Genomic DNA, 16476 nt, shown 5'->3' with positions numbered 1-16476 from the left:
TAGATTTTGTTTCTCCTTGCCTGTTCCCAGGTAATTGCTGATCTGCATGTAGGGGTTACCTACAGACCTGGGACCTACAGGAGCACATGAGGAAGGCAAGATAGGAGTCTGAGAGATTGTTAATGAGGTAACTCACTACTGGCTACTTCCGCTTATCTGCTACTCTTTAATGCGATTTAGGGTGTCACCAGATGTGCACAAAACACGCCAATAAACACTTTCTTTAACTACTGCATTGGCAAATCTGGAACTCAGCTCAAGTTGAGCTCAGCTCGTGATGACAAAGATGGAAACCTTGTTGTGAGCAGGCCTAGGTGAACTTAATACTTGTGTCCTTCTCTGGGAATGGAGGAGTGTTTCTGGAAAGGCAAGAGGCCACGAAAACTGAGAATTAAGCATATTGACAATAAATACCTGGAGTGGGAAATGTTGATCTACAGGCCAAAAGCACCCTGTCTTGTCTTGTGGGAAACTACCGTGAGGTGTTTTACCTAGGCACTGTATGCAGCCTGGATGATTTATCTCATTCTAAAATGATTTATTTTACTTCTGATAACCTGAAAAGGTTTTGTAGCACTGAGTCATGACTATTCTGGAAGGAAGAGTTGCCAGCACTATAAAAGATAAGTACAGAAATAATCTAATGCAAAATCATACTGTTCAAGGTTGGACTTTTATTTAAGGCAAAATATAATCACAGCTTTAATATTCATAATATGGATATACACAGTTTGTTCTGCCACTATGAAGCTTAGTATTATCACTGCTTTTAAAAAGCTATAAAACCTAGTCTCTATCATAATCTACAATACAAAACTAATACAATAAACACATTCTGAAAGATCACAGTGTTTAAAATATTAGAAAAGCAGGGGTCCTGCTTTCAAACAATAAGGTGCATCTCTAAAGAATCAACTCAACCTTGATTCTACAGGCCTGTTACAACATCATGGCTGTGAATGGCTGTAACACTGAGAAACCAATCTAGGGTGTGGCACGTACTCAAGGAATGAACATCACACACTGGAATATACTGAATGTGTATATTCAAGTGGCACCAACACAAACTAGACATGAAATAATGCCTTTTAAGTTCCCTGCACTTTTTATTTGTATTGGTATTCACGTATATTGCAGAGATATCAAGATAAAATGTGTATAAATTGCTATCAAATAGGGCCCTGCACATGCAAACACCTGTGCTTTCCTCATACTATGCAAATAAGCCTTACTAATTCCATGGGACTCATGTGTAAAGGAAAGTTTGTAGGCCTGGGGTCTGGAATGATATAGTTTTACCCCGTGTCACACATGTGGAAGGAGCTACCTTACATGCCTGGAATCAAGTGGAGATTCACCACTGACATCAGTAGGTGGCCTATCAGGCCCTTAAAAGGAGTGCAGGAGGCCAATTCAGTGGCAAAACCAGGCCCTTGTTAAAGGAAATCCTTCTCTCTTGTGTGGTCATGGTAATGAAGACAGAAGTAGAGTTAAATTTCTGGTCAGACAGCCTTTCTCTTCCAAATGAAGTAAAAATATATGTTGGACTAGAATCTCTTTTCTATTCCCTATAGGATATAATTGACTTAAGGGCTTCTACACAGTCATACAATGCTGTTGCTGAATATCAGTACGCTATAAAATCTCTTGTTTTCAAATATCATTATGCCACTGGGCAAAATGAGTTTTTAATTAATTTTCTGCCATTCTAGTTGGTTTTGCTGTTCTTGACCTAAATGCCTCCATCTTCTCTTTGAGTCATGCAAGGAACAAAGTCAAGTGCCTCCCTTCTAAGCATTAAAAAGAAATATGACCTTATGTATTTTCAAGCAGACTAATATTTATAAATTATTTTTTTCTGAGAGCATGATGTAGAATTTCAAATATACGGGCTGTAGGACCAACGAAGGCAGTACAAATTAGTCAAGTTTAATAATTCAAAGGCAGATTGAAAAGTTGGTGCTATTGGCTTCTTGAATGTATTTTTTTTAACTGCCTCATCATGGATAATGCACATCACTTCTGTTTCATTAAAAGCTAGGAATAGGTACTAGGTTCAGCTATAGCAACTCCTTCACAGGCAAATGCTTTTTAACATTTCATGACTTTGCTATAATGGCAATGGAGTGCTGTTCAAGGCAGCTGAAACCTGCACAGTGCTTGCTGTACCACTACCTGTGCCATGAAACACTGTGCTATTCCCTTGGAAAATGCCTATTCACATCCCTAAATTGCTGTATTGTTTTGTGGGCCCTGAGCATTTTTGGCTTATGGCTTTGAAGTATGTTGTTCCCCTCATAGTGGGATTTTTGGTAATTTTCCTATTTCTTTTCAATTTAGCTTTCTGCTGCTACTATTTAGTCTAAGACATATTTATATAAACTGAAATGTCTTCTCAGAGCAGTCCGGCTGTGCTGCCAGCCAGCAATTGTTAGTTCTTCAGAGCAAGATTACTCTTTGAAAATCTATAGGGCAATTTTAGTCCTGATATACTAATCTTCCTACAGATTAGAATATGCACTCATGCCAGTGAATATTCAAGGCATGAGAAGATTACTGCACCTGAGATTTACTTGGCAGACCTCAGAGATCCAAAGAACAAGGATATATTCCCAAAATGCATGCATACACTAAAATAGGTCACTGTTGGCATAAAACATGCAATATGTTGTTAGATGCTGTAACTGTATATGGAGAAAACTATGTGAGTACAAAATCTTGATTGCTCGTCCAAGTTTCCATTTGCACATATTGCCCCTCTATGTTTCTGAATACTGCAGATACCTACAGTTTTCTCCACAGTATTAAAAAAAGCAATCAGTATTCTTGTCATATTCTTTCCATGTCCATATATAATCAGTATTAGAACATCAAAGTGGCATTACTTAATTTGACAGAGTAGCAATAAAGGTGATCCCTTTACTTGCATTCCCTGATGGATATTTCCTAGAACTACTGAAAATTGTATTTTGGAAAGCTTAGCCATTTCACTTGGTTTCGATTGTTCTAACAGAACTGAAACACTGGAGAAGTGACCATGCTCCCTTGAAAGTCTCTGTTTTATTTAATGAAGTAAAACACCAGTGACAGTTGTTATACAGGATAATGATTTTTCCTTAGCAGGTGGGAAATGACACAGCCAGTGAGAAGAGGCCATCTGGGAGCATAAAATAATGTAATGCAAGTTAGTAGAACACCCTGCTAAAGCAAAATCAATCAATCTTATTTTCAAGAACAAAAGACCTGGGCTGCTGCTTCAGCCTCCTCAAGTTATTCATAGGTTAGGAAACAAAGGCAGGGAAACTGAAGGCAACAATGATGCAAACAAAGCAGATGTTGAAAGCAGTGGCGTGAAATGAACACATTATTATGACAAGAAGTTGTGAGTAGCAGATATAAATAAGGATATCTTTGCTAGAACTGTACTGTTGATAGAACTTATTGCATCTGGTTCTATGAATCCTGAAATCAATAAATCTGGACACTACAGATCTAGTTTCCCTCAAAATTATTCCCTGACAGTAATCTATGGATGGCAGGCTAAAAGTCATGAACAGTATATAGCTCCTTAAACTGATGTGTAATCTACAGCTTTACTCACAAATAGCACCACACAAACACAGGTACATCACAAATAAGCACCAATACCCACATAATGCATCCTCTTTGCTTTAACAGCAGAATCAGAAATACTATTATATCACTGAAATTCCTATTGCCTACACTATAGGAACTAAACACAACCAATAAACTAATGTGCAAACATGACATAGTTACTGTGTTTTACACCCTGAAAGAGGCTTCTTGAGTTTCCCACACTACAATCTTTTGCCACAGCACCAGGGCACAATCTGTTCAGGAATACATTTTTCAGTCCATAAGGGCCCAATTCGGGAGCAGGAGGAGACAGCATCCCACAGAGAATGTCTAGCAAAGGTTGCAAGATTGATTTCTCAAAGCAGGAAGAAGGGTACACAGAGGACCTTACTTTTTATTACACTGAAAAGTGCTGACAGCTCTACTCAGGTTGCTGTTCTGTCAATATCTTTAAAGCAACAAATAAAGATTGCAACAGCATGTTTGTAACAGCATATATAGTACAGCGAAGAGATCAGTAAGACAATAAAGAAGGGAAAGATGAAAAAACCCTGCTCATTTAATGAGTGGGATTTTCCACAGAGCCCTGGGGTGTATTCGCACTGTGTTCAGAATCCGTGACTGCAGCACATCTAGAAGCCACCTTAATCCAGCCAGGTCAGGTAAAAAAAGCCACAAATCTCTGAGAGTGAGCTCAAACTGCCACGTCTGATGAAAGAGATGAACAAATACGTTCCAAGATTTTTACCAGATGTATCCCATGAGACTGGATGTTTGTGTGCTGCCCTTGCTGGAGTCAGTGCTGAACTCACATAACCTGCAGAGACGTTTGGGACCTAGATTTCAAAAACTGGGTGGTTCCATGAGTTTTCTCATTGTTGAATGGACCAAATCTTACTCAAATAACTGTATCTTTCTCTCTCCAAAACATGTGGCTTCGTATATAAAGAATGGTTGTGGAGACCGGAGATCTGTTTTGTGTGTCCTGTTGATCACAACACAGAGAAGATGAGAGTCTCCTCTGAATGTGAATTGGAAGAAACTCTAGAAAGAGGAAAAACCACTAGAAAACTGACACTGAGCTCAATGTTGATTTCCTGGCATTTGTGAAGAATCAGTTCTAAAAGAAGTGGATAGGCCAAGTTTTACCTTCCTTAAACTTTTCTTTAAGAAGGTTCCAGTTATAAAATATAGGAGCCAAATGTGTTACAGCAACCAACTAGAGCAAAAATCCTAATGGATTTGGGATCTTCACTACTGCCAACTGGCTTTGCTCTGATCTAACAGGAGCATTTCCACAGGGCTGGGCAGACCACACTCCCATATCCATTGACTTTCTGATTCCGCCTCGTGTACACCCTCCCTATGGAATTCATCCCTCTGTGTGCACACATCTCACTGCTCAGAGTAACCAAATAAATGACATTAGTGGCTTTCTTAAAAGACCATTTAACCTTTTAACTTATGTGTTTTAATAACTATGTTATTTCTGTGATTAAGTAATTAATTAGAGCTGTACAGTGCAAGACAGGGTAACGGAAATCCTTATCTGCAGCTCATAATAATACAAGCCATCTCATTAAAGTAACAGTGGCAAGAGCAGGAAGGGATTATTATATTAAAATGTGGAAGGATTGCAAGACCCAGCTCCAACTTATAGCCTGATCAAAGCCCACTGAAATGAAATTGGAACTTTAATCCATTAGGCATTAAAAATAAAGAATTTGTAATCTCCTCCAGCTGAGAATGCAGGAAGAGAGACTGCATTGTTTGGCAGTGCATGTACAGCAGCTTTTTCTCTCTAACCTCAGTTTTTGACATATTGGTTTTCCCAATTTGTCTTTAAAGATATTATTCCCATATAAATAAAAATAAATAAATAGTAAATAAGTTTTAAATAGAGATATTAATTTTCTATATTTTAGTACAAATCTATGTTAGTGTTTTCTTTAGCTTTCAAGTACCATGTCATCATATCTATAATACATAGAAAACAGCATATAATTGCAACTATATGTGCTAGTGCAACTAGTATTGAGCAACTCATTTATTTCTATCTAAATGATTTTCTAGCTAAAAATCATTTGGGCATATACATTATTTTGCTAACTAGGAAAAAAAAGCAATTTTGAGTTTTGTTATCTGGTTTTTTCTGAGGATCAGTATGCCATCCCAAGACTGTATTCAGTTTGCAGGGCTTATATTGAGAATTCATCAAGGAAAATGGGTTTTCTATCATCTGAAAAATTTAGGGTACTGTTCAGAAATGCTGCTAAAAGTAATTAAGTTTTGAAGGAAGCTTTTGTATCACTGAACAATACTTATCTAGCAATGCTGTACCATGAAGAAAGCATCTGTCTGCTGTATCTTTGCTACAGAATTTTTCAATCCAAGTCTTCTCCATGGCTCCACCACCTTCCATGTGACTGACAAGACACAGTTACAGTAGATCAGAAAGGAGACCAGCTCCTTGCCACTGACTGAGCTCTAAAAGGAAGGGTCCAATTCAGTGCTCATTTACACACGTGACACTCCACTTGCTGAAATGAACTGTGAAACTGCAGCCTGGACACACAGCTATCTACAGAACTGCCATTATATGCATTATATGAGGACCAAAGAACTCAAAGATACAGATTTTCCTAATTAATGTTACTAAAACCAGCAGATGTGGTTTAGGTAAAAAAATCCCAGATTTTGCCTTTGTGCAGTGCAGTGACATGTCTACAACACCCTCCCCAATTAGTGCATTGCTCCATGAATGGTTTTTGCAGGACTTTTTAAAACCTACTGAGTACATCATTTTTGGGTTTCTTCTTTGCATGTCCTTGCAATTCTAGCTTGCCTTTTTTTTTCTTTCACCAAATTAAAAGTTTGATAATGCCCCTTTCTCTCTCACTTGAATTAGATAAATATCTATGACATCAGGTTCAATCAGCTCCCCCATTTTTTTTTCCCCACTGATCCATTTATTTTGACCACACACTTTCCCACCCCCCAAGCTCCAGTGTGTGTTGTTTTTGATCTGACTCCCAGCTACATTAAGGCTAGCATTAGTGGTACCCCATCTCATTTTGTAAATAGCCTGTCTTGACAAGTAAGTGGAACTGCAGGTGCCCTCTCCCACTGCCTCCAGGATGTGGCCCTGGAGAACATCAGTCTTTAGACAAAGACACTGAAGAGAGGAAACTCAGCTTGGTTGGGTTGCAGCAAGTCAGTCAGGAAACACACAGTTCCTGAAAAACCTTCATACAGGCTATATACACTTTCTAGTGCCCGGGAACCAGACTTAAATTCTTCTGTAAATAAGAACTCTGCAAACCTAAGAGAGAAAAAAAAAATAGAGTTTGTTATTACTTTGTGTCCCTCTCTGTCTACTTGTTGTTTGGATGCATCATTTTAATAACAATCAGTAATTTTAAAAAAAATGGAACGAGCAGTATTTAACCTTTTCTGCAAATTTTACACTATCCAATTTCCACAGGAAACTGAGGTTCATTAGATCCAGAAGAGACAAACCTTTGCAGTATCTACGTGCATTATGCTTGTTCAAGAGCTATAAACTTCTGATTTCTGTAAGATGTATCATTAAACAAATAATTTTTGATAACTTTTAGGCTGCAAGCAATGTTTCACATCAGTGCAACAAATTCTGTAATGCTGAAATAGCTACACAAAGTAAAAAAATAAGCAAAGGGCTGAAAATCAGTCATCTTAATTACTATACCACTTCCTCTTGTTATTCTGTGCTGTAAGGAAAACAATAACAAACATGGAATACTATGTTTTTAAATATTGTACAGTAAACTGGAGATAGATAGTTAAAGTCAATTGCAGCACTGTGACTGAATTTTCATTGGATCTCATGTGCTTGCATCCAGACAAAACAGAATTAACCCCACTAGCTAAGCTAAAGGTGGGAATGATAAATTAAAAAAAAATATAAAACAACTGCATGCCACATCCTATACTTACTTTCCACTTCTATTAATATGGAATAGTGTTAAATGCTCTGAAAAAATCATAACAAGTCATGTTTTACTCTACTCCTGGACTTGGGTAAACAGTTTGTCTGAGTTCTGCCATCACATCAGGAGGAGACCTGGATGCACGTGATTCCTCCACATCCATCCCAGTTCCCTCTGAAGGAACACAGGCTCTCAGGCAGGGATGGGGCCTGGGAGAACCCCAAGCAGCCTGGAATGAGACTGCAGAGCTCCCACAGAGTGCACCCACCCCAAAACTCATGGCTAGAATTGACCCTGAAGCTCAAACACTCGGGTTACATCCGAGGGTGGTGATCACAGACTCTGCTTTTATAAATGCTCCTGAAACTTTCTGGTATTCCCCTCAATCCAGAAGCCAGGAATGCTCACCTTTGTGCCCTGTAGATGTATTTGGAATTCCCAGTGAGCCTGTACAGCAGCAGGAACACATAAGCACTACCAGCCACCCCGTGGCATATTCCAGGGCCCTTCTTCAGCAGGCCTTTCTGCCAGGTGAGCTCTCCACAGCGGATACAAGTGTCCAGATATTGAGGCTTCTTGGAAACCAGGTAAGCTTTGGCAAACAGGTATGCAATGCCTAGGAAAAGAGCAATGAGACTGTGTTTTGTAATAAGCACACCAAGGGTTTCACAGAACAGATCAGAAAATAAAGATTAATACACTAAAAAACTGCAATCTGGTGCTCTACACATGTCAGCAAAGCTTATAAATGCTCCATGTGGGGCATGGAGTATCTGCTATGCTAAAAACACACAGTAAGATGTGGTTATCCACCCCCTCTGACAACATCACTTTCAATCTTTTGAGGTCATTAGTGAATTTCAGGGTTTACTCTAACATTCCCAGACTTTCATTATTTTAAAAGAACAGTCACATTTTTGCCTTTAAACAGTAAACTCTTAGCACTGCCTTCTATTGGCTGCAAATCCCCATTCACCTCACCTGCTTAGACTGACAGAAACACAAGGATGGGTAAGATAATTTCTTACACTGGCAACAGATACAAACTTTAACTAAATGAGAAAAAGAAGCTCTTTTTTTTTTTTTTCTCAATGAGACCTACACTGCTTTATTCTAGTTATACATAGTTATGCATACTAACTTCTGCTGAAAAAAAAAAAAAGCTATTTGGCTTATTTTTAGAGGAGATTTAAAGAAGTTAATCATAATCTTCACTAGAGCACTGCACAGCTCAGTTCATGGTAACCTTATGAGAATGCACGACACATAACCAACTAAGGTGCCTAAGGAAATGTTGAGCTGACTTGTGGTCTGAATTTAACAAACACTGGAGTAGCTGAAGTGTTCTTGTAAGCCACATTTGTGTAATTATCCAAGAACAGTGATGGGACACAGGTTTTTCTGGGGAAGAAAAATAGTGATTAATGAATTTCCACATCTCTAAGTGTAACTTCTTGATGTCCTTTGGGTACTTTGGTGGAATTTAACCTGAGATTATCTTCTACATGGAATCACCTAACATGGAAAAGCAATGTGATCAGCATCTGGCTATGCATAGCATCAGTGGGAAGAGCACCTGGAGCTCCATGGCACCAGTGCACCAGCTCATTCTCCCGCTCGATTGTCTCCCCCAGCTCTGGGGGCCAGTTGCTGTTCTGCTCCTGGTCCATCAGGAAATCCACACTCTGCCACACGAGCTCCTGATCTGCTGGCTGCAGGTACTCGTAATAGGAGAGCAACATCTGCAGGATTGAGGAAAGCCCATGTGCTGCACCTGGAAAGAACAGGAACAATTCAATTAGAGGGTGGGTTTAGGTGCTGTCTGCACCTCATTGCAACTTTCCCTTGGGACAGAATTCCTTGTCAAGAGCATGGTTCCTTCATCTTCTTCATGCATACTAGAAGAGTACATGGAATAAAAGATTTCTAGCTGCATGACACTGTATTTTACTACTTCTGTCATTTCTAGTTCCTCTAGCTTTGCAAAAATATGTATGAATTCCTTCTGCTCTCACTCTGATATGACTGAAACTCACTGTATGAACTGAACTGAATACTGTTTCAAGGTGTTATTCTTCTTGACACACTGCTGAATCTGGGCCATATATTTGCATTCGCTGATGCAAATTGAAACTGGGCCATAAATGGGTATTTCCCAGTTACCGACTGACAGTATCGGTGAGCTAACACCTTAATTTCAGTGCAAGAACTGTCTGTACCCACCAGGGTCTGTGGAACACACCACTCAGTGACTGCTCTCCCTGCTCCCCTGCCAGGGAACTGGGAACTGTGAACCAATCTCACACTTTCTCCAGTGATATTGTGCCTTGAGAACCCCATGAGGGCCCTGCTCAGTGTTTTCACCCCTGTTTCAGGTGAGCTGCAGCCAAGCTGCCTGTGAGGAGAGCTGCCTGAATCTCCCTGCTATGGCCAAAACCGCACTGCCAGTGCTGGCACGGCAACAGCAGCTCCCAGAGAACATCCCTGAGTGCCCTGACCAACCTGCTCCACACCACACCCCTCACTGCCTCTGCTGGCAAGGCTGATTTATGTACCAGGGCAGAAAGAAGAGGGAATGAAGCTGCTCCCCTGCTGCAGCACAGGCACCTCTTGCATTCCTCAGTGCTCGGCAGCAGCAGCCTTTCCCTCCAGCTCCTCAGTCCCACTTCACAGTTTTAGGAGGTTGGATTGTCCCAATGGGTTCAGGAGAAATCCCACACTGTAGATTTTATGTGTTTTATTTCTGAAGTGCCTACTAGCTCAGCATCTCCACACAGCACACTCTCAGAGGTGTTGGTGTGTTTTACTCACCAAGGTACTCTGTTCCATAGTAGGAATACATCAGTGGGACTGGTTTCCTCTTCTTCACTGAATACTGTTTTCCTGATTCTAGTATGGCCAGGCAAATTGATTTAATTTGTGCTGCAGTCAGCACCTAAACAGAAACATCAAACAAACATCCAGTTTATTATAATTATTTCATTTTTAAGACATTTTTCAGGACTCTGCTTTTTTGCCAGTGCACAGGATGCAGTACTGCCTTTAATCTTATAAATATGCTGTAATGTACATCATTATTAGGAGTTCCTTACATAACACAGTTGATTTACATAATGTTTCTCAAAACCAGAGTTTCATCCTGTCTCAGGAAGTGAATGTCAAATCTTTAGCTGCACAGATGAGGTGAAAAGAGGCCCTCTAAGAGTCTTTCCTTCCCAGAGATCCTTCAGTCTGATGGAAGCTGACAACAAGCAGCAGGCAAGCTGCAGAACAGCAGCCTCCAGACTGGGGGAAGAGGCATTAGGAGAAGACAAAGGAAAATATTAAAGAAGTAAATGTTACAGGCTTTATTGGAACACAGTGACCTAGACAGATTTTTCTACAGACAAGATTTAAAAAAAAAGGAAGCAAGGAAGAGTTACTAAATTGTTCCTAAATTACTGAAAATCACTATTATGTATGAGGGTTCAGAAACCTCTCAGTAAAAGAATCAGCCTTTCTTAATACAAAAAAAATGCTAAGAAAAATGAAATGCAAGACAGGCTTCTATAGAGATAGGCTAGCTATGCTTGTGGGACTTTAGCACCACAAACAGGTTAATGCAGTCCCTAAAAATGACTAATGCCTTACTCTTAGAGGTGTCAGAAGGAAGACTGACAAATCACATATATCACAGACATGAACGTTTCCATGTTAATGATTTAAAGCATTCAGTGAGAAATCAGTTTTACAGGTTTTAACTACAACTCCAATTACATGCAATTCACTGCAATCACCAGCAATGTCCTGTGTCAGCCACACATTACTGACCAACACCTAGGCCAATTAAATAATCTAACCAAAATATTGTTTTAGCTTTAAGGAAAAGCCCATATGGCAGCAGTACTTTGAAGAAATGTATTTCAACTTGTGAGAAAAGAACTGAGAAAGCAAAAAGAAAAATGATACAGAAAAAAAAAAAGAAAAGGCTGTACAAATAGTCTTGACAAGATAAATAGAAATCCTAAAATTAACTGGAATATCAGAATAATGGCTTTGAAATGTTTCTGAATGCATTTGGGTTTGCTACAATTTTATTATCATAGGATTTACAATTACTTCTTCAAGTTTAAAAAATACTGATAGCTTTAATATGGAGACAACATCTGTTACAAACTATATTTTCTCATTTGGACTGTAAAAGATGGTACAGATAATTAATGACACTTAAAACTTGACTGAAAACTAATGGCTGAAAGATCTTGTTTGTGTGTCTCACCTTGCTCCATGATAACAAGGGATTTTTTTACAGCTGCTCCAAATGACTCTGGTATTTGTACAACCTGGAGAACAACCTAATTCTCATCTTGATTAGTGTTCTTTAATGTTACTGCAGTAATATTAAATAAGCCATTAACATCTGGAGACTTCAATCATTTTCAGTCATTTTTAAATTAATTGTTTTAGCTTCACAGAATTTAAAAAGATGGTTTGAATCTTAAACAAGTGAGAGCAAAAAGACATGGTGAGAAACACTGAATTCTCTCCAGAGTTCTCATTTTACTGTCTAGAAATTCGGGACCTATTCCTAATTCCATACCTTAAAAGCATTAATAAGCTCACCCTTTAAAAATAAATGTGAAGGATAAGTTCTAGTAACTGTAATTCTGAAAGGCAAAGGCATGTGGGTTAGAAAAATCTTAATCAGTTCATTTTCTATATGTAATGATTCCTTCACTTAATAGTATCAACTAGCTTTCAATACAAACCATGTTTTGCTAGGCTTATTTTTATGTTCAGCACATTTAATTTTTAAACAGAACTAATGACTGTTTTAGAATGCTGATTGTGTATTTTAAATGGGTATGAACTTCTAACCAAATCCAGCCTTCCACATAAAGAAGTATCAGCTAGATAAGAATGCACTGTTCAGTGTTTTTTAGTACAAAGTATTTGTAAGAAGTCAAAACACTTGAGCACAATGAATACCTAAGTCTATACATAGTATACCCTTTTGGCTGGCATAATGAAATATGCTAACAAATGTCACCTCTTTTTCAGAATGCAAAAGCAGCTCACATGCAAAGACAGATGAAAAATGGTATTTAAAAGCATGAATGAATGATGGAAATCAACCCACCTTACCCACTTCCTCATGACCAAAGAAAATGGGAAAGAAAATGACCTGTGTCTCTTGAAAACAACCTTATTTCTGGCTTCTCTGACTGATCTGTGGGCTTACACCAGGTAGATGTGTCCTAACTAATAGCTAAATAAATAAATCATTAAGTCAACTACAAATACAAATACCTCTTACCAAGTCACTCAATCCACAGTCATTGTAGGGTTGCTGCCCGTTTCCCAAAACACTTAAATATGAAGGATTTGCATTTGCTCCTTATTCTGGGAAACGGCTGATTGGAAGAGAAACTCTCATTTACCATCACTATTAGTGGCCTGCCAAAGGCTGAAAAATCAACAATCACATTTAAGATCTCCACTGGTTTGACATATTTTACTTCTACCAATTTTGTGTTAAAACCTCCTTAGATTTCTGTCAGTTTACCAAAAAGAAAAAAAAAAAAAATCTGTGGTATGGTCTCTCACAGTATCTTTAATAAAACAGCTAAATCTTATGACCAAAACAACAGTCATAAAATACATTAACCATAACCACAGACTGTCCAACTGTGGTCCTACAAACTTCATTTTCATTTCAGAGTAGTCAAAATGCCTCCTTGCCCCTGGGGATTACTGAAGTAATGTTTAATTAGGGACAGAAAAGAAACAGACTGATCATCCTCACGGCTTTGAAACGATAAATGGTGTATTGATATCATACCCTGGAACCATCAGATGCTTTGATGCAGAATAAAGCCAATATGAGAATATGCTACCTAGAAAAAAATTTCATGCTTGAGCTAAGATACACATTTTGAGAATATGAGCATAGGTAAAATTACTCTTTATCATGTCAGTACTTGAAGACTAATGACACGAAGAGATATATTGCTAGTGCTTTAAAATTTCACCTAATTCCTTTTTGTATTCTTAAAGACATCACAACCTGTTCTACCATAGAATTACAGAATGCTTTGGGTTGGAAGGCACCTTAAAGACCATTTAGTTCCAAGTCTCCTACCTTCTCACAGACCAGGCTGCTCAAAGCCCCATCCAACCTGGCTTTGAACAGCTTCTCCACAACAACTTGTTCCAGTGTCTCACTACCCTCACAGCAAAGAATTTTTTTCCTAATATTTAGACCAAACTTGCCTTCTTTCAGTTTAAAGCCATTCCCCCTTGTCCTGTCACTGTGTGCCCGTGTAAAAAGCCCCTCTCAAGCTTTCAGCTATTTATCAAACACACACATCATACAGGTTCCTTTTCCAGCTTCAGTAGAGGTGGCCCGCCCACTTTAGTCAAAAGAGGCGATTTTGTCTCAGCTGATGTTAGAAATGAGCACTTTAGTCTCCTCGCTAGATTGCAGTTTGGAATACGTGCATTCCACATTCTCCCTGCACTTTCTGTATCAATTGGTTGCTGGAGTTCTTTATTTTCTATTCTACATCATTGTTCAGTGATGCTGAGTGCTGCCAAGTAACTGCTCCACTCAGGCTGGTGACAGCTACATCCTAGTATATGGGAACTGTTACTTTAAGCACAACACACAGGCAGCACCATAACACCATCTATTTGTACCACTGTCTGTGTCTAGGCACCTGACTTGCAGTAAAAAAGCCACTGTGATTGTTCATAAAGTCTCTCCATTTTTCTCTGGTGCCACAGCAGACAATATGCCTTTTCCCATAAAGGCACTCCACAATTTTGTGAATTATTTAAGACAGGTCCTTAATTCAGTAAATTCCTGTTAAAAGCCAGCCAGGAAGTGCTATGTCTACAGCAATCACAGAGCATCATTCTGTTTTTTGTTGGCAATCTCTCACCCTGAGATTGTTTAGTTGGAAGTCAATAATTTCACAACTCCTTTTAATCTACTAAAAGAGATTTTGCAATTATTGGTTGTGACAGTGCTAAGCCCCATGTATGTATTTTGAAAATTGCAGACAGAAAACTTGACCTTGAGGATTAGGCAGAAAGCAGCAGGATGAGCTCTTCTGATTAGAGTAACGTTTTCAGCACTTTTTCATCCCTCTGAATGCTTGTACAAACCCCTTGGCTCATTTTGAAAACCACTGCTACATCAAACTGCATACTGTATGGAGTGCATTTGATGACTATAAGCTTTTAATTCTTTTAACAGGTTTGTATTTATTTCCTTAGAGCTCTTTCCTGTGACAGGAGGCATTACTGAAGCCAAGTATCATTATCTTTTGATAGATGCATGAGCATTTTCAGGAGGTAACAGCTACAGTTACATTATTGTGGAAAAAACCTTCTATGCACATAAAAAACATTTAATTATGCACCTAACACATCAAATCTCTCTCTGTTACACTTCTAAAAAGCCATTTACATGAATTTGATCGTACAATTCTTCTGATGCTGTACAAAGTGTCAAAATAAGCTGAAGAAAATGTGTCAGTCTAAAAAAAAAAATGGTAACATAACATAGGAGCTTTGCCATTGCCCTCCTATGCTGGTAGGCCAGCAGAGGGAGCTTGTGAATTAGTTATAATAACCCAAAATCCTGCAAAAAAAGATACACATATTTGTGTTCAGCAGGACAGCAGACACTGGAGTCAGCTTGGTAATTCCATGATATTTACTGCAGCACATGATATTTATGCTCATTCCTTCAGCTTGGTCTTTTCCTGCCAAAGGCAGGCACTGGCATCATTCAGGAACCTTTCCATGCAATGTCACAGCCAGGTTTTTGCCTTTCAGATGATGGTAACACCTGAGGCCATGGAAGAGAAGCAGGTACAATACCAGAGTCTGCCTCCCCTTAGTGTTGTTCCAGTTTGATTGATGTACCTCTCCTGTGGCACAGTAAGAAACCCAGCTCCAAGTACACAGGCACAGAAGCTCATGAGTCTGCTTCCCTCAGGAGCACTGTCAAGTACATCCTTCTTTTAAAGGTAAAAAATACATGGTTTTAAATCTCCTGAAGACTTTGGTCAATAAATTAGGTTAGTTCCAGAAGTACTGTCCCTAATGCAGTCTGTTTGATGCTCTAATAGCACCATGTATTGTCTTGAGAGTGTACTTCCCTGAATTTCTCATACTAACATAACTATGTGACAGTGTGGTCACACTCAGAACATTTACTAATATGATTCTGCCAGTTCACTGGAAAATGATACTTGACTGCAATCCTGAGTAAGTCAGACTGCCCTATAGATTCCATTAGCATTGCTTGTTTTCAACATGTAAATTTGAGGGGGTTTGAGGCTTGCTCTTTGCCTCAGCACCACAGAAACAGAAAAGCCAAGTCCTGTCCTGTTTTGTGGGTCACTCCAATCAGCAACTGACGGCTGCCTTTATTCCTGATGAATCTGATTACTGGTAAATGAGACAATACAGAAGTTTTGTTATATTAACAGAGTACAAAACTTTTACAGGTCCTACCTGCCACAAAACTTCCACACAGTCCTACCTGTGTAGCACTAAACCCATCAAATTCGGCTGTCAAACCTATCCTTCAGAAGGGGAACATGAAGTGTTGCAGAAAAGGATGGAGCACAACTGTCACTTGTAGACAGCTGGCTGGCTCAGAGCAGCTGCTGCAGCTACACAGTTGGTCAAATGCAATGAGCATCTCAATCCCTTATGTGTCCACTTAAAAATTGAGTTTCGAAGAAAAAACAATTGGCCCTGTGTGGTGGGTGACAACATTCAGGGTCTTCGTGTGCATTGTCCACAGACACTTCTCTCCCTTGTGATTGTCACTGATGGGCATTTTGATTTGTCCTGAGGTAAGAACACCAGGTAAGAATTGGAGGAGTGCCCAATTGGCCCAATATCCAGTAGT

The 16476-nt window shown here is 39.1% G+C and overlaps 1 protein-coding gene across 1 annotated transcript in view; it reads right to left on the bottom strand.

Moving 5' to 3' along the window:
- Nucleotides 1–657: 657 nt before the first annotated feature.
- Nucleotides 658–16476, bottom strand: part of LANCL3 (LanC like family member 3) — a 36894-nt gene continuing 21075 nt past the window's right edge. Inside the window, exons 2-5 of the mRNA XM_066177006.1 lie at nt 10377–10500; nt 9142–9339; nt 7974–8181; nt 658–6919 (exon numbers count right to left, since the gene is read on the bottom strand). Coding sequence (XP_066033103.1) covers nt 6760–6919; nt 7974–8181; nt 9142–9339; nt 10377–10500 — 690 coding nt within the window. The 3' untranslated portion in view covers nt 658–6759. The remainder of the gene's footprint in view (nt 6920–7973; nt 8182–9141; nt 9340–10376; nt 10501–16476) is intronic.

This window comes from Chamaea fasciata, unplaced genomic scaffold, assembly GCF_029207755.1.
Source record: "Chamaea fasciata isolate MVZ Bird 193981 ecotype frontalis unplaced genomic scaffold, bChaFas1.0.hap1 SCAF_2, whole genome shotgun sequence".
In the NCBI taxonomy this organism is placed as follows: domain Eukaryota; kingdom Metazoa; phylum Chordata; class Aves; order Passeriformes; family Sylviidae; genus Chamaea; species Chamaea fasciata.
This window is presented reverse-complemented; position numbering and strand designations above follow the sequence as displayed.